This window comes from Hyperolius riggenbachi, chromosome 4 (assembly GCF_040937935.1).
Source record: "Hyperolius riggenbachi isolate aHypRig1 chromosome 4, aHypRig1.pri, whole genome shotgun sequence".
Classification (NCBI taxonomy): Eukaryota; Metazoa; Chordata; class Amphibia; order Anura; family Hyperoliidae; genus Hyperolius; species Hyperolius riggenbachi.
Genome location: NC_090649.1, coordinates 468744241 through 468762580, shown reverse-complemented (window position 1 = coordinate 468762580; position 18340 = coordinate 468744241). Strand labels below are relative to the sequence as shown.

At 44.7% G+C, this 18340-nt stretch overlaps 1 protein-coding gene across 7 annotated transcripts in view; it reads left to right on the top strand.

The window, feature by feature from the left end:
* The window catches only part of USH2A (usherin), a 1078291-nt gene that overhangs the window by 689050 nt on the left and 370901 nt on the right, over nucleotides 1–18340 (top strand). For all 7 annotated transcript variants that reach the window (XM_068232882.1, XM_068232881.1, XM_068232884.1 and 4 more), the window contains one exon: nucleotides 15520–15848. In XM_068232882.1, the coding sequence (XP_068088983.1) occupies nucleotides 15520–15848 (329 nt within the window). The remainder of the gene's footprint in view (nucleotides 1–15519; nucleotides 15849–18340) is intronic.

Sequence of the window (18340 nt, the reverse complement as noted above, 5' to 3'; positions counted from 1 at the left end):
AGAAGGGTATAAACCCAGTAATTGGTGTTGTCCAAAATGCGCACAATGCGTGGGTCACGTTCAATGCAGTCTAGCATGAATTGAGCCATGTGTGCCAGAGTCCTACCAGAATCCTCATCATCCTCTTGTGAGCGTTGTGATAGTTGTTGTGATGCATCATAGTCGTCACCTTCCTCCTGGTCTGCTTCTGCTGACCATTCGCGCTGAATTGTGGAAGTCCAACGTGCACCGCTCTGGCCCTCGTCAGTGGTGGCATGAAATTCCTGCTCCAACTCCAGCTGTTCCTCCTCCTCTTCTTCGTCATAGCTGCTGGGGCCAGCGTTCCCTGAGGCGGATGGCCTGATGTTGGTACCATCACGCTGATCGTTTTCTCCTTCAGATTCCCCCAGTTGCATCATGACAGCTGTTTCCTTGATTTTCAACATTGACCTCTTCAGTAAACACAGCAGTGGTATGGTAATGCTGACTGAAGAGTTGTCACTGCTCACAAGCAACGTGGATTGCTCAAAATTTTGGAGGACTTGGCAGAGGTCCAACATGTTGGCCCAATCGGATCCACAGAAGCTTGGCAGCTGTCCGGATGCGCCTCGGTACTGCACCGTCATGTACTGGACCACTGCACTCTTCTGCTCACAAAAGCGGGCTAGCATGTGCAGCGTAGAATTCCAGCGCGTAGGGACATCACACAGCAAGCGATGGTGGGGGAGATTGAAGCGCTCCTGCATCTTGGCGAGTGCCCCCGAAGCAGTACTGGAATTTCTACAATGTTTGGCCACTCGACGCACCTTCAACAGAAGATCGGCCACGCCTGGGTATGTCCTCAGGAACCGCTGAACTACTAGGTTCATCACGTGCGCCAGGCAAGGGATGTGTGTCAGCTTAGCCAACCTTAAAGCGCGAATGAGATTACTCCCATTATCACACACAACCATGCCCGGTTTCAGGTCCAGCGGTGCCAGCCACAACTCCGTCTGTTCCTTTATTCCCTTCCAAATTTCCTCCCCTGTGTGCTGCTTATCCCCAAGGCAGATCAGCTTCAGCAACGCTTGCTGACGCATGCCAACAGCTGTGCTGCACTGCTTCCACGATCCTACTGCTGCTGGGTTAGCGTTTCCGGATGAGGTACAGCTTTGAGATGCGTTGGAGGAGAAGGAGTCAGAGAGGTAGGTGCTGCTGTTGTTATCCAGTGGGAGGGACGGCGGTGCAGCTGTTTGTGGCGTGGGCAAAACCCGCGCCGTAGCAGGTGAGGAATCGCTGCCAGGCTCCACAAGGTTCACCCAGTGCGCGGTAAGGGAGATGTATCGACCCTGGCCGAACGCACTCGTCCAGGTGTCAGTGGTGAGGTGAACCTTGCAGGCAACGGCATTCTTCAAGCTTTGGGTTATTTTGCTGACCACGTGCTCATGCAACTCAGGCACTGCAGAGCGTGCAAAGTGGTAGCGGCTGGGAACCACGTAACGTGGGATGGCCACTGACATCATGCCCTTGAAGCTGTTTGTCTCCACCACTCGATATGGCAGCATTTCGCAGGCCAGAAGCTTGGCTATGCTGGCTGTTACTGCCACGGCCCGGGGGTCATTTGCTGGCAATTTCCTCTTGCGCTCAAACATCTCCGACACAGACAACTGAACCGTAGCGCTGCACACGGAAGGGCTGTTGGTTGTTGTGTTTGATGAAGACTGGGAGACCTCAAGAGCACTACTCCGGAAAGTGACAGTGTCAGCGTCGTCTGATGTTTGTGAATGTTGTGAACCATGCAATGGCTGGGCTACCGCTGCTGCTGAGGTGGGTCTGGTGGTGAGTCTGGTGAACCCAAGGGAGGCAGTGTTGCTGGTACCCTGTCCTGCCGAGTTTGCCCACAGAGTGGGATGTTGGGATAGCATGTGGCGGCTCATGCTGGTGGTGGAGAGGTTGTTAATACTTTTCCCCCTGCTCAGGCGGGTCTTGCACACCTTGCAAATCGCCATGGTAACATCCTCAGTGCAGTCTTCAAAGAAAGCCCAGACTTTGGAGCACCTGCCTTGCTGGCGATTTCTGTTTGCTCCTCTTTTGCCTCTCACTTGAACTTCCACGCTTGTGGTGCCTGAAATTGCGCGCCGCCTACCTTGTGGCACAAGGCGAACTCGTGCAGCAGTGGGTTCTTCAACAGACTCATCTGTGCTGCTGCTACGACGGCGATGTTCTCGTTCACAAACAAAATCTGGGTCTCTGTCCACATTGTCCATACCCTCCTCTTCCATCTCCTCAAACTCGTCATATGTCATTGTGGGGGGCCGCCGCCGTGGAGTAGAGCTCCCCAGAACAACCTCTGCGCAGCTCACTCCAACGTCGTCTTCCAGATCTTGTCGGCAGACCTCCTGCAATTGCAACCCCTCCTGCCCAACTTGCTCTGGGATTTGGGTTTCCGAGTCCTCCTCGGACTCGCCTTGTATTTCAGTGCGCGGTGCATTTCCCACAGTTAATGGTTGTGAATCCGGGCACAACATTTCTGGCTGTTCCTCCATTGACCTTTGAAAGGTGGAAGTTTGTTGGGCTGGGAATAGCTCCTGCGAATACCCCATTGTGTCCTGAGGTAATTCATCGGACTGGTTATCTGGCAGTTGTGTGCGTGGTGTCGCTGCCAGTGCCAGTTGTGTCAGCTTTGTGCCCACTGGCTCCTTGTAACTGGCTGAGGACTCGGACCTCGTGCGTGATGTGCTGGTGCTGCTTAACCCACTGCTGGACGCTTGAGAGGTCATCCAAGTAATTATCTGGTCCTGTTCTTTTGGATTTGTGAGGGTTGTTGTCCTGGACAACATGGGCGGTATTGAGTGGGTTTTCTTGGGTGCTCCCCTGTGGCCTGTACGTGAACCGTCAGGGGAAACACCTTTTCCCTTGCCCCTCCCTCTTTCACCGGATTTCTTCCTCATTTCACTTATCCTTACAGTACACGCTAACTGGCAGCAGTACAGTGGCAGTACAGAAATGCTATACAGTACCACTATTCCCAGCAGCGACACAGAGCACAATGCTATACAGTGGCGGGTGAGCGGTGTACCACTATTCCCAGCAGCGACACAGAGCACAATGCTATACAGTGGCGGGTAAGCGGTGTACCACTATTCCCAGCAGCGACACAGAGCACAATGCTATACAGTGGCGGGTGAGCGGTGTACTACTATTCCCAGCAGACACAGAGTGGCAGTAAACAGAATGCTATATAGTGTGGCTGAGCGAGGTACACAGAGTGGCAGTAAACAGAATGCTATATAGTGTGGCTGAGCGAGCCGTGTACTACTATTCCCAGCAGACACAGAACAGTAAACAGAATGCTATATAGTGTGGCTGAGCGGTGTACCACTATTCCCAGCAGCGACACACAGCACAATGCTATACAGTGGCAGGTGAGCGGTGTACCACTACTCTCAGCAGCAACACAGAGCACAATGCTATACAGTGGCGGGTGAGCGGTGTACTACTATTCCCAGCAGCGACACAGAGCACAATGCTATACAGTGGCGGGTGAGCGGTGTACCACTATTCCCAGCAGCGACACAGAGCACAATGCTATACAGTGGCGGGTGAGCGGTGTACTACTATTCCCAGAAGACACAGAGTGGCAGTAAACAGAATGCTATATAGTGTGGCTGAGCGAGGTACACAGAGTGGCAGTAAACAGAATGCTATATAGTGTGGCTGAGCGAGCCGTGTACTACTATTCCCAGCAGACACAGAACAGTAAACAATGCTATATAGTGTGGCTGAGCGGTGTACCACTATTCCCAGCAGCGACACAGAGCACAATGCTATACAGTGGCGGGTGAGCGGTGTACCACTATTCCCAGCAGCGACACAGAGCACAATGCTATACAGTGGCGGGTGAGCGGTGTACCACTATTCCCAGCAGCGACACAGAGCACAATGCTATACAGTGGCGGGTGAGCGGTGTACTACTATTCCCAGCAGACACAGAGTGGCAGTAAACAGAATGCTATATAGTGTTGCTGAGCGAGCGGTGTACTACTATTCCCAGCAGACACAGAACAGTAAACAGAATGCTATATAGTGTGGCTGAGCGAGGTACACAGAGTGGCAGTAAACAGAATGCTATATAGTGTGGCTGAGCGAGCGGTGTACTACTATTCCCAGCAGACACAGAACAGTAAACAGAATGCTATATAGTGTGGCTGAGCGAGGTACACAGAGTGGCAGTAAACAGAATGCTATATAGTGTGGCTGAGCGAGCGGTGTACTACTATTCCCAGCAGACACAGAACAGTAAACAGAATGCTATATAGTGTGGCTGAGCGAGCGGTGTACTACTATTCCCAGCAGACACAGAACAGTAAACAGAATGCTATATAGTGTGGCTGAGCGAGGTACACAGAGTGGCAGTAAACAGAATGCTATATAGTGTGGCTGAGCGAGCGGTGTACTACTATTCCCAGCAGACACAGAACAGTAAACAGAATGCTATATAGTGTGGCTGAGCGAGGTACACAGAGTGGCAGTAAACAGAATGCTGAGCGAGCGGTGTACTACTATTCCCAGCAGCGACACAATGACTGGGGGGACCCTGGCTAGCGTGGCTGGAGCGCGAACTACCCTGCCTGCCTACCCAAAGCTAAACCCACAGACAAATGGCGGAAATATGACGTGGTTCGGATATTTATTTACCCGAACCACGTGACAGTTCGGCCAATCAGAGCGCGTTCGGGTCCAAACCACGTGACCCGTTCGGCCAATCACAGCGCTAGCCGAACGTTCGGGGAACGTTCGGCCATGCGCTCTTAGTTCGGCCATGTGGCCGAACGGTTTGGCCGAACACCATCAGGTGTTCGGCCGAACTCGAACATCACCCGAACAGGGTGATGTTCTGCAGAACCCGAACAGTGGCGAACACTGTTCGCCCAACACTACAATCTATACATGTATAGCTAGTTTTACAGTGAGCTCTGAGGTTTCTGCTTATCTAAACTGCAAGTTTTTGCAGAGGGACACAGAGCTGTCAATTGTCAGAGTACAGAATTCTGGCCACTCATTAGCCTTATTAGGAAACGAGCTAAGGAGGAGAAATCAGAGAAACTGGGCACCATCCAGACCAGGGGTGGCTTTATCCCGCAAAATTGCCAGTGTTATATAAAAAAGTTATTATAGGAATCATCAGGCAATAAAACAAATAAGCTTTACTTACCCGGGGCTTCCTCCAGCCCCTGGCAGCTGTCCTGTGCCCTTGCCGCAGCTCCAGTGGCTACCGGTCCCCTCCGGTGTAGATGCCAATTTCGCTAGGTCAATAACTTTAGGTCAATAACCACGTGCCACTGTCAATAACTCGCACGTGGTCTAGAGTCTTCTGCTAAGGCACATTAGTTATCCCCGAGTAAGTAAAGCTTTTTTATTAGCCTGATGATTCCTTTAAAGAGACACTGAAGCGGAAAAAAATATGATATAGTGAATTGGTTGTGTACTATGAATAATTACTAGAAGATTAGCAGCAAAGAAAATATTCTCATATTTTTATTTTCAGGTATATAGTGTGTTTTCTAACATTGCATCATTCTCTAATATGTGCAGATTACACAACACTCAGCATTCAAAATTATTCTTTCAGAGCAGTCTGTGAACTAATGACCTCTCCTCTGGCAGATAAAAAGAAAACTGTTCACTTACAGTTGAGATAATAAAAGTCAGAAGACAGCCCTCTCCACGACTTTGAAAGTCGTAGAGCTTAATGGCTTTTTTGCATAGAGATAACAACTGGAGTTTCTTAACTCTTCCTGAACTGGTAACAATTACACTGATGTTTCTGATCTTAATGTTTTATTTATTAGCTGTGCTACACATACAAATCATAATATCATATATTTTTTTTCGCTTCAGTGTCTCTTTAAAGGGACTCATCTAGGGGATACTTACCTCGGGAGGGGGAAGCCTCACGGTCCCAATGAGGCTTCCCCGTCCTCTGTAACTTGGTAGAATCCTACGCTGGCTCCCCCGAAATCTCCTTGCCAGGCTTGACAAGCGGCTTGTCAAGCAACGCAATATTTACCAACCGCGATCCAGCGCAGGCGCGGCTCTTCATTCAGGCTAAGGCGGAGATAGCCAAGCCCGATCGTATCCGCTCTACTGCGCAGGCACAAGTGCTTTTTCGCCTGCGCAGTAGAGCAGATACTATTGGGCTCGGTTATTTTTTCCTTAGCCCGAATGAAGAGCGGCGTGTGCCTGCGCAGGGTCGCAGTGCTGGATTTGGCGGTACACCAGAGGACGAGTGAAGCCTCATTAGGATCCAAAGGCTTCCCCCTCCCAAGGTAAGTATCTCCCAGGGAGGGGGTTGGGGTTCGTTACAGGTTTTCTTTAAGATCTGGTTATCCATACATCTGTGCATTAAAATGCAAGCGGATAGTGGTTCGGGGGTGGGTGCTTGATCCACTCTTCCCTTGCGTGTTACTGCATGGCCGCACGGATGTAAATATGTATGGAAGTTAATAGGCTGCCTGCATGTTAGGTTGATGTGGCTCTGTAAAATGTATAAGCTACAGGGTTGCTTTGTGGTGCATTGTGGGAGACCAGACCACAGTCTATCACTTAAAGCTGAATTATTGCAAATACCTTCTGTTTTAAGAAGGCAAACTACACTGAGCATTGGCTTTTTAGTAGGAGGGATTTTCAGTCTCTTTTAGACCCCTATATTTTCCTACTAGTAGTTTTGGGTCATCTCGAGTTGCTTGGATATTCCGTAATAACCTTTTTGTATCACTTGCAACCTTCACAGAATAAAGCCACCCCTAAATGGTGCCCTTTTGGGGGGGGGGGGGAGCATTGTTGGATCTTTTTTTGCTGCAGTTGGTCTCACTGTGAGCACATCTGACAGGGGGCATGTCTGTTGGAAGTAGGAGGTTGAGTGCAAATTCATTCACCACTATTCACTGCTACAAGGATTGTGCTTGGGCCTGTGCAGAGCATACTTTTTGTGAAGCCAGAAAGCGGAGAAAGGCATCTCCTACCATGAAATGTGCCTCTGAAGGAGCTGCCAGAAAACAGAGACAAATATGGAAAAAATTAAAAGCATGAAAATGACAAGTATGAGTGGGGTGTGTGTGGCTGGCAAGTATGGTGGTTGGGCTTTCCCAGTGACTTATTCTGCTTCGTCTACCCCTCTAAGGCACTATCACATACCCGTGCAGTTATGGGCCAAAACTCCAAGGGTTCGCGTCTGCGCAGATCACCCTCCACTTCCGCTTCTACCGCTAGGCTCTGCTGCAGCCCAGCAAGCATGGTGTCCTCGGCCTCCTCACATTCAGGAGCCACCATTGCCTTGCACTTACTGTACGCTCCCACTCCAAAAATTCTAAGAGCTCCCCACAGGAACCAATGGCAACAGACACCACCCTAGAGTGGACCCCTAAAGAGGCCATGCTGATAGATAAACTCAAAGCCCTGCTTCACCGGGATCTGGACACAGTGGCTGACAACTAGCTGGCCAACTCAAAAAAGAGATCAGAGACTTGACAACCTGCACCAGAGAACTGGAGGACAGAGTGGGCAATACAGCCACAGTACTCGAGGCACAAAAAAAGACCTAAAAGCAGAGCTCGCTGACACTAAACTATGCTTAGAAATTGACAAATATAAAAAATATAAAAAAGATTTGTATAAATCCGTGTGACATCTAGGACCATTTTCAGTGTGATTCCCAGAGTGACAACAGAGGTATCATTCATATTTTGTCATATTTTTTTATTTTATTGGTTCTGTCAGCACTTGTGCCTCCATTAGCCTGTCACATAGGGGTTACCACATTATGGGCGAAAGTTATAATGAGGAGGGAATTGTGGATGGTGAACGGGGCCACATTCTTGATCTTATCCTGTGATTCCAAAAGTTATTGCAAAACAAAATGTGCCTTATTTTCACAAACACACAAAAAAAACAATATTCCCTCATTTTACTCATCATCTCCACTTGAAAAGAGTTTTCGACTCTGCCTTGAAGTTTATATAACTGTTTTATGCATCCACGTCTTTTGTGCAGCACACCAGCTCCGGCGATTGAGACTTCTTTTGTGCATTTAATGACCCTTATTAAATTCAAAATGATGTCTTCAGTCTTTTACAACATCACTTCCCAAGTGAAGGCCATCAATTCTCAGCTGTCTCTACAGTTTCCGTGATTAATTTATGGCCATTAAATGGACACAAATATTTGTCATTATGGTAAATTTAGTGCAGGACAGAACACCACCCATTTTGGCATGTTATTCGCTATTAATTATGTGTGTATCATAATCATGGCATGAGGCCCACATTGCATACAGATCAGATATGGCAAGGGTTTAGCGGTGTTCTAGAATGCAGGCAGCGGGAATATAAAGCATACCTGTAGTGTTCTTGAGAAAAAAGTAAAGCACCACAATAGTTGTGTATTATGAACCTTTATTACCTTCTAGGCAACCCCCGCAGGAGTGCAGAGGCTAGAGAATGGGAAGTTCAGACAGAAGGAGATTTCAATGAGATTCTGGAATAGGTGCACCAGGATTAGTGTCCCATAGTTTTCGGTGCTGCCACTGTGTTCCAGATATGTGGTTTAGGATCGTGAACTTTTGGGTTTTTGATGCTGGCTTCTTCATCAGTGGATTCTGGTTCTTCTTTTCCTGTGTTCCCTCAACTCTAACTTCCCTCTTACATGACAACTTCTGGTCTGGCGCCTAACATGTCCACCTTTTGTAACAAAAATACCCTTTCTAATACCTAATCCTAACCTTTTACCTCAAACTAATAAGTCTAACTTTCTACTACTGATTTTTATTTTTCAAGTTTGACTTGCTGCTAATCAGTGCTCAACTTATGTTGTCTTAATTGTTGCTTTTGCTTCCAATTTGCTGCCATTATCTTCTCAAGTGGCCAAATGCTCAATAAAATTACTTCCTACAGTAGATCTCAGAGTCCCCTCCATCATACTTCTGCTGAAGTAGGTGGTTTCTCCAAGCATAGATGCCTCTGTCACCCAAAACGCCTGCTTCATCCCATTGTTGTAGTACCTCTGTAAAGATTTGCTGTGTACCTCCGATGAAATGAAGGTGCTCCCTCGGGAAACGTGTTAGATTAGCATAATCTAACACGTTTCCTGAGGGAGCACCCTCGCTTCATTGGATTGCGTTTTTCTTGAATAAAAAGAAACATATATTTTACTTGGTCGCTGTAGAGCCTTTGTTACCTGCTGGACAGCCCAGATTGCAGTCAGATGGGGATCCTGGAGACAGATTTCCTGCCACTTCCTTACAACAGCTTGCTTGGATCTATGATGAGTACTTTTGGAACAGAAGTTTCTTTTAACTAATAAAGTTATAACTTTTTAACTTGTACTTGGAGTTTAGTTTGCATAGTTATTGTTCCCTGTACATACTTACCAGTGATGATCGTAGTCATCTAATTACGATTACGCAAATGTTTGCGTACATTTTTCGGAATTACGCCTATACGTAATTACAAATTAATTCAATTAATTTTGTATAAGCATTTGGAATTACACATCAATTACGCATAATTTACATGTAATTTTATGCCAACGTTGGCAATTTTTCTTTGTATTTTTAAAATTTATTTTCTCGAAAAAAAACTACAAGGTCTTTTTATAAAAAGTATTTTTTTCTTACTTGTACCCACTATTTTCCTTAAAGAGGAACTCCAGACTAAACAAACATACTATCATTAAGTTACATTAGTTATGTTAATTAAAATAGATAGGTAATATAATCTCTTACCCACACGGTTTTAAAAGAACAGGCAAATGTTTGATTTCATGAGGGCAGCCATATTTTTGGTTGAAAGGAGGTGACAGGGAGCATGAGACACAGTTCCAACTGTCCTGTGTGCTGATCACCCCTCCCAGTTGCTAGGCAACATGAATAACAACATAGGAAATCCCATCATGCTTTGCACAGCATCATGGAAAAAAAGCCCGGGCAGTTTTCTTTGATGGGTGGAGCTAAACTAAAAATGCAGCTAAAAATGATGCTTTGGTAAGAAAAACAAAGTTCTGATGCTGTGAAACTGTTAAAGAAACACCAAGCCTTTTCAGTTCTGCTGAGTAGATTTTTAGTCCGGAGGTTCACTTTAACATATGTGGCAATATTGGTAGCAATAGCGTGTATGGGTGCTTTGCTATTCGCCGCCGAATTCGGCACAAAATTACACCTAAATTAAACCTAAAATCATTTGTGATTTACAAATACTTACAATTACATACAAAATTTAATACGCTTTTCCCCAAAAATTTCGCATTACGATTGCGTAAATGCAAATTATGATGCGTAATTACGCATAGGCATAATTTCTGCTAGTCTTTAATACTTACGGATTGTTTGCGATATCGTTTGTGAACAACAAAGGAAGAATGTAAACAGTAAAGACAATAATCTCAGGTCATGGACTACTTGATTTGAACCTGACTAGACGGTCACGGAATGCAGAAGAGTCCCATTTATGTGACTGGAGTTACACTTTATGACTCACTGTATTCTGAAATGCGTAAGATGAACAAAGTAATGCAAACATTGAGAGCGACAAAGTAGGCAAAAAAAAAAAAAAAGATAATGATCTCTCGGATTTTAAAAGCTGCTTTCATTATTACAAAAATCAATGAAAAGACTCTAAAACAGATCCTGACGCCTCTCGTGCCATCATTAGAACTTCATCAAAAGCTTTATAGAAAAGGTAGGCAAGGGTCCAGGTATATCGAGGCAGTAAAACACTAAGGAGAAGATGCATTAAATCCACATACCATGACCGTCATCATCCATGTGCACCGTATGGAGGGGGAAACCGATCAAACACCCCATGACTTCACTAAAATATTTACAGTTAGAAAAATGAATAAAAGCAAAATGAAACTTAAAGAGACACTGAAGCGAAAAAAAAATTATGATATAATGATTTGTATTTGTAGTACAGCTAAGAAATAAAACGTTAGGATCAGAGAAAAAGTCTAATTGTTTGCAGTACAGGAAGCGTTAAGAAACTCCAGTTGTTATCTCTATGCAAAAAAGCCATTAAGCTCTACGACTTTCAAAGTCTTGGAGAGGGCTGTCTTCTGAAGTTTATTATCTCAACTGTCAGTGAAGAATTTTCTTTTTCTCTGCCAGAGGAGAGGTCAATAGTTCACAAGACTGCTCTGAAAAAAAATAATTTTGAATGCTGAGTGTTGTGTAATCTGCACATATTAGAGAATGATGCAATGTTAGAAAAAACACTACATACCTGAAAATAAAAATATGACAATATTTTCTTCGCTGCTAATCTTCTAGTAATTATCCGTATTACACAACCAATTCATTATATCATATTTTTTTTCACTTCAGTGACTCTTTAAAGCACCACTATCCCGAAAAACTATAAAATGTAAAATACATGTAAACGCATTAAAATAAGAAGCATGTTTCTTCCGGAGTAAAATGAGCTATAAATTACTTTTCTCCAATGTTGCTGTTATTAATTATTTTAAAGAAAAAGTATCATCTTGATAAGAAATGAGACCTGAATGTTACAAGGGCCTAACATGAGGGGAGCAGCACCTGCAATCTCAGGGGGGCCCACGGCTGTGGGGGGCCCAAACTACTAACCTTACCTTCCTCGGATACAGGGGACTATACTTCAGATCAGGAGTTTTGTGGCTACACTTGTTATGGGTGTGAAGATTCTGATGGCCACACTTGTTTTATAACCATTGTGAGATGGGCCACAAGGCCGTGAAGGGCACCAAGGGGCGGTAAGGGAAGGGGTGTGAATATTGGGGGGGCCCATCAAAATTATGCTTGGGAGCCCCATGAATTATAGTTATACCACTGGTTGGACTAAACTGGGCTATCATAGAGCTGAAAGTTCCCAAAAATGATGCTGTGACCGGTGAATACTGAAGTTTCTAAGTTTCTTCTCATGGTTCAGACAGACTGGGAGCCACACAGTTTCTGCTGGAAGGCCACGTGTGGCCCCACAGCCATAGGTTGGGTGCTGGGACACTGTGCTCATGTCTCGATCAACCTCAGTGATGTTCTCCAAGGTTACTATACGATGGCTGCCTTGTAATCGATAAAGACACCTCTTAAGTATCACAGCTTGTTTCTGTGAAGGAAATAAGGCAGCGCGATGGTTGACGTGGCTCTTCAACAATAGTGGCCTCTGGAGCGTAAACGGCTGATCTCCGAGTCACTGAGCAAACTGCTTAGGCTTCTGTGAATACACACAGTCTTACGGGCTCGGCTGCTTTCACGCTTTGCATTGCCAAACCAAAGCCTAAAAACCCAGGAGCCTGAGGAGAGGCACGGAGCGTGGCTGTGTGTACTTTACCAACTCACTGGACGGCGTCTTTAAACATTGTCCTTGAAATGATGGAGGTGTAAAGTGCAGTGTAGCTGCACAGAACTTCAGGGCTTCTACTGCTTGGTGTATATATGAGGAGAGCTTGTCTGAGGCTGAAGCATGAAGGAGAACTACAAGTGCTATCATGTCTACCCAGTGTGCCTGGCCACTAGGGATGTTCATTTGTATTCCACAGAACTACAATTTTTTGCATTTCCGATTGGAAAATGGAAATCAGAATTCCGCGGAAATGCGATTTACCACAACTCTGTAAATTTAGCCTAATCGGAATCTTGTGATTGGTCTTGAATTACTGCAGTAATCCAAATGTTTGCGCAAACATTTGGATTACTACAGTAATTTAAGACCAATCACAAGATTCCGATTTTCCAAGTCCCAAATGTTTTTGTCATTTTTTTCGTATTTTCTGATGCAAAAAGATGACAAAAAAAATACTTCTCAGAATTTAGAAAATCCAAAAATCGAGATCGGAAAAACTGAAATGGGGAAAAAAACTGAAATTGGAACTTGGCATTGGCGGAAATGAACATTTACATGGCATCAAAAATGGGCATTTCCGACTAGGGGCTTGATTCATTAACCGGCGCTAAGCCGGTTAGTGTGCCTTATCACTTAGTGGGACAAACTATGGCACTAAGTAGTTTGCGCCCACACATCAGTCTTAGTACCGCTCACAGCGCACCCAGCACGGGTGCGCCTATATTAGTGTGCGGTACGACGATAATGCCCCGCGGTACGACGATAATGCACCCGCTGCCCCTTGATAACAGCACATCGGGTGCCCCTGAAACGGTGCACCAGGTACGACGTTTAAGGGGCAGCGGGTGCGACGTTATCATCGCACCGTGCACTAATATAAATGCACCTGCGCTGTGCGCGCAGTGAGTGGAGCTGCGCGCGAAGTAGCTTTGCGCGCGATAGAGGCAAAAAATGGCTTTTCACACCGGCGCTAACACTTAGCGCTGGTTAGTGAATCAAGCCCCATGCCTTCTAGCCACAGGTCCCCATCAATTTTTACTGCGCATTATGCCAGATAAACTTCTGCGCCCACTACATTCACAACCAGAACAGCTGAAATGCTGCATGCAGTAAGTTTAGGATTTATACTAACTGCAAATGCTGCAGAGAGAGAAGGATCCCATAGGGATACATTGTTACAGCGTTTTGCTGGATCGCCAGCCATCAGTAATGCTCTGAAACGCAGCTGAAAATTACTCCAGTGTGAACTAGACCTAATATTCACTCAGTTTACCATTCTACTGCATAGAGTGGGTAAAGTTGTACTATCAAGATTGTATCATTGGTGGGCACTTTTAGTGTTTCTCAACTTCACACTTTACACCTTGCCACAACATCCTTCTTATAATGGTGTCCCAGTTTCCCATTGCTTCTGTATCGTGTCACAATTTTCCAGTGTCTTTTCCCTGCGCCTGAGCTCTTCAGTGAATGTTCTGGCCACTTCAAGCCACAGCTGTCAAATGCAAAACGCTAATACATTTGGGTGCCCGATAAATATCATTTTGAAAATTAGAATTAGAATGTTATAGTTTTTGAAATTTTAAGAACCGCGCTTGTTTGCGCTGATCGGTGCAGCGTGGGCTCTCCAGCCCACAGCACAGATCAGCAGGCAGCCAGGACGACCAGACTTCCCCCCCCCCTTTTTTTCCCCGCTAGGGGGATGTCCTGCTGGGGGGTCTGATCGACGCCAGCTATTTTCGTTCAGCGGGGGGGGGGGGGGCTGCTCGAAGCCCCCCTCCACAGCGAGTTTCCACCTCCTTCCCCCTCCCTCCCTCCCCTCCTTCCTACAAGCGGCACAGGACGGCGATCCATCCTGCGCCCCCTCTGATAGGCTTCAGCCTATCAGATGCCGGCGATCCCCGGCCAATCAGAGGCTTTTACAGTGCTGCGCAGCAGCAGTGCCGTATGATGTAAACAGCAGGGATTATTTCCCTGCGTGTTTACATTTACCCTGCGAGCCGCGATCGGAGGCTCGCAGGCTGTTCATGGAGACACTCTCCGTGAACTGACATGGAAAGGCCGCTCGAACGAGCAGCCGTTTCCATGGTAACACCACTTCGACCTGCTGACGCCTATCGGTGTTAGGCGGTCGTTAAGTGCTTAAGTTTAGAGAACATAAGCACATTGAAGTTTTTGATATTTTGATCATTTTGAAAGTTAGAAAGTTATAGTGTGGGAAATATTTTTCCCACACTATTGAACCTGGGGGCACTATTGAACCTGACCTATGTAGCAAGTCTGGTGACAATAGCGTGTCTGGAGGCTTAACAATGAGCCACAATCCACTTCATTATGACGCTGCACTGGTTTAAACTTTTTTCCCTCAAAATTGATAAGGTCTTTTTGAAAGCTTTGCAATTAGCCGTAGAGATTGGCCCATAGATTTCAATCCAAACGAAAAAAATTGGCAAATTATGGCTGCAATTTTGTGAAATTTTCACTGAGCGAAAGCCAGATTCACTGAGAAATTAGGACATGTTTTTTGCCTGCTCATCCTTAATGATCAGCTGGACAAATTGCCTCACACCATGTGTTCAACTCCACAGTAACTAGATTGATGTACACAAGTGCTTCATTGACTGCTCCATAGACAATAGAGACAGCCGCAGAGGCAATATAGTGGCACAAGTTCTGATAGGTAGAAACTGTTTATGGACAGGGTTCTTTGTAAATTTTCGCATAGTCATCTTTGCATCGAAAATGCTGTGTTTGATTTTGATAATTTTTTCACGGAAATCATTTAAATTTTCGTGTTAAAACACGGAAAATCGATATTTCACCGGTAAAAGCGTGAAAACTATATTTTTACCACAGAAACGCAAAAAGCTGATATTTTTACTGTGAAAAATAACAAAACTTATTTTCGATGCCATTTTGCTTGAAAATCGAATGTAACATTATTTATGCGAAAACGAATGCGAAAAGAATATTGGCATTTCGCTCTTCCCTGTCTATGGATATTGATGCACCTTATGAGCAGGGAGGATGGGAATTACAGTATATGCTATGGCAGATGCTTTGAAGTAATTTTTAATGATGAGTGACAAGCAAGTGAAAAAAGTTTGCAACTTATATAACTTGGGAAATCTTGTATTTATTGAATCGAGGATGTTTTCTTGACTTAACTGTAGAATTCATTTTTTTTCAGGTCAACTGGAGAGTTCCACTGTTACCAAACGGCAAGATACTAAGCTATGAGGTCCGTATGCCAGAGCCTCGGGTCGTGATCACTGATACTACCGTATTAAGCTGTACAGTGACAGATCTCACCCCTTACACTAACTACTCTGTCACGGTGCTGGCCTGCTCTGGTGGAGGGTCGTTTCTGGGGGGATGTACTGAGAGCTCCCCCACACTGGCTACCACTCAGCCTGCAACACCAGAGGGTGTAAGCCCACCATCTTTAGTTCCAGTCAGTGAGACATTTATTGCTGTTTCCTGGCAACCTCCTTCAAGGCCGAATGGGCCAGATATAAGGTAATGCTATGTTTATTATGTTATTTATAATTGTATAAAACCACTAGACCAAGTCTACCAATAAAGTAGCCCTTACACCTGGTAGGCCTACCTCAGCAAGTACATGGGTTGGTACTTGGGGGAGGCGGGTAAAGGGTTGGGGAAGAAGCAGGTAATTTGGGCGCCATTTGGCACCTATGAATGATAATTGTCGCTACAGTGGCACCCAGTGTGTAATTTGGCGTCCAACTTATAGCAAATAATGTGCAAGAAGAGATGGGTAGTGTTAAGATGGTCATACATCTAGCGATGATGGGGCAGATTCAACTAAGAGACAAATCTCTCTCTAATTGAATCTGATCAGAGAAAGTTCTGTCAGCTTCCCATTCACCGAAAGGACAATTCCCGATTGATTTCAGCATGAAAACTGCCTAGTGACGCTAGTACAATGTATGTCGACAATATATAATTCGATTTTTTTTTACCCTATCAATAATTACAAGCCCCTTTTGCTAAAATAACAGAAATATTCCCTCACTACATACATATTAAAAAAAAGCTCAGACCCTAAAGTAACTATGTATGTTTTAAACTGTCCCTTTTTAAAACACACATTTATGTTTGGTCACAGGATGGGGGGGGGGGGTGAAGGTTTTAATAACGATGAATTTTATCTTATTTTTTTTATAACCACTAGATGGTATTATACACTATGCTGAAAGAAAGTGTTTTTTAAACTACATTTGTTACTTTCACTTTTATAATTGAACATGCCTCGTGAAGGGCAGGACGGGGGAGAGGCCATCTGGCTACCTGTACTGTACTGGTGGAAGGGGGGGGGGAGTTCATCTGGCTGCCTATATTGTACTGGGGAGGGGTTTGGAGGGGTCATCTGGCTGCCTATACTGTAGGGGGGTCATCTGGCTATCTTTACTGTTATTATACTGGGGGGTCATCTGACTACATTTACTGTACTGCTGGGGGAAGGGGGGGTTCATCTGGCTACCTATATTGTACCAGAGGTCATCTGCCTACCTGTACTGTACTGGGGGGAAGGAGGGCAGGGAGAGGTCATCTGGCGGCCGACCTGTACTGTACTGGTGGAAGGGGAGGAGAGGGAGTTCATCTGGCTACCTATATTGTACAGGAGGGGGGGGGGGGAGATTATCTGGCTACCTTTACTGTGGTGGTGCGGTGAGTTCATCTGGCTACCTATATTGTACTGGGAGAGTTGTTTGGAGAGGTCATCTGGTTACCTGTACTGTACTGGGGGTGGTCTTCTGGTTGCTGGGAACCAGGTGTTAATAAATAGTGTGTTGGGGGGGGGTTCTGTTGGCCATGGGGTGGATGGTGATAGTGGGCTGGTCCTGAGCACAGCTCTCCGCGACTCCAGGCAGATTGTCAAGGTAGCAGACAGATTTGTTTCTTCTATGAGGGGGGATGGTGGCCCATGTGGTAGAAATGCCTGATTGGCTGTCCTGACCCACCTGACTTTAGGGTAGAGGGTCAAAATATGGGTTTATGTTAAAACATGAGGCAGATGCGAACATCACGTAACGTTTGTGGTAAATGTCCGACAGTGAATGTTCACTGCAAACTGTCTGTGATACGAGCCGAGAGCCACCTGTTTAGTAATTTCTCAATTTTTATATATCAAAAAGTTATTTTGTAGATGAGAGGAAAATGTATCTCCTCAGGGGAAAATTCATGAGAAAAGATAACTGAATATGTGCCCTTGCCCTATTCTGTTTTATCTCACAAATGATTTCTCCTTTTTTGTTTTAACTCATGTTATCCCTTTCTATTCAATAAACTTTACTCCTGAGTTTTCTCAGAGGAGATATTTTCATATGTTTTAAAAAAAATACCTTTATGCCCCCAGCAAGGAAGATAATACTCGAAATAAATTTGACATCGCTGTGTTACCTACTTTGTAGTACTTTTTAATTGTTAGCTGCTGAAAATGTATTTTGTGGACAAGCTGAAAAAATTAAACATGGTAGAAAATGTATTAGAGTTAGTGCCCTTATCTGTTTATGAATTAGCCCTCATAGTTGAGGTGAAATAAGGTGAAAATAATGAAAAGGTGAAAAGAAGTGAAATAATTCAAGAGAAAAATTTTAGCTGTATTGATCTGCTTGCAAATTTTCACCAGTCTTTTTCGCATCGAAAATGCTATTGAAAACTTTTGCAAAAATAGCTTGTATTTCCAGGTCTTTGTGTATTCTGTGAAACATGAACAATCTTTACTTTACTGCGAAAAGCGTGGAAACTTGGAAAAACAATATTTTATACCGCAAACATTTTTGCTACAAAAAATATATTTCTTTTCCACGAAAATTTGCAAATAGCGCAAAAAAAATAACAAAACCTTATTTTCTATGGCATTTTTGCTTGAAAATCGAGTTTAACATCATTGTTTACAAAAATTTTCACTTATCACTGACTTGCAATTGAATATATATATATATATATATATATATATATATATATATATATATATATATATATAT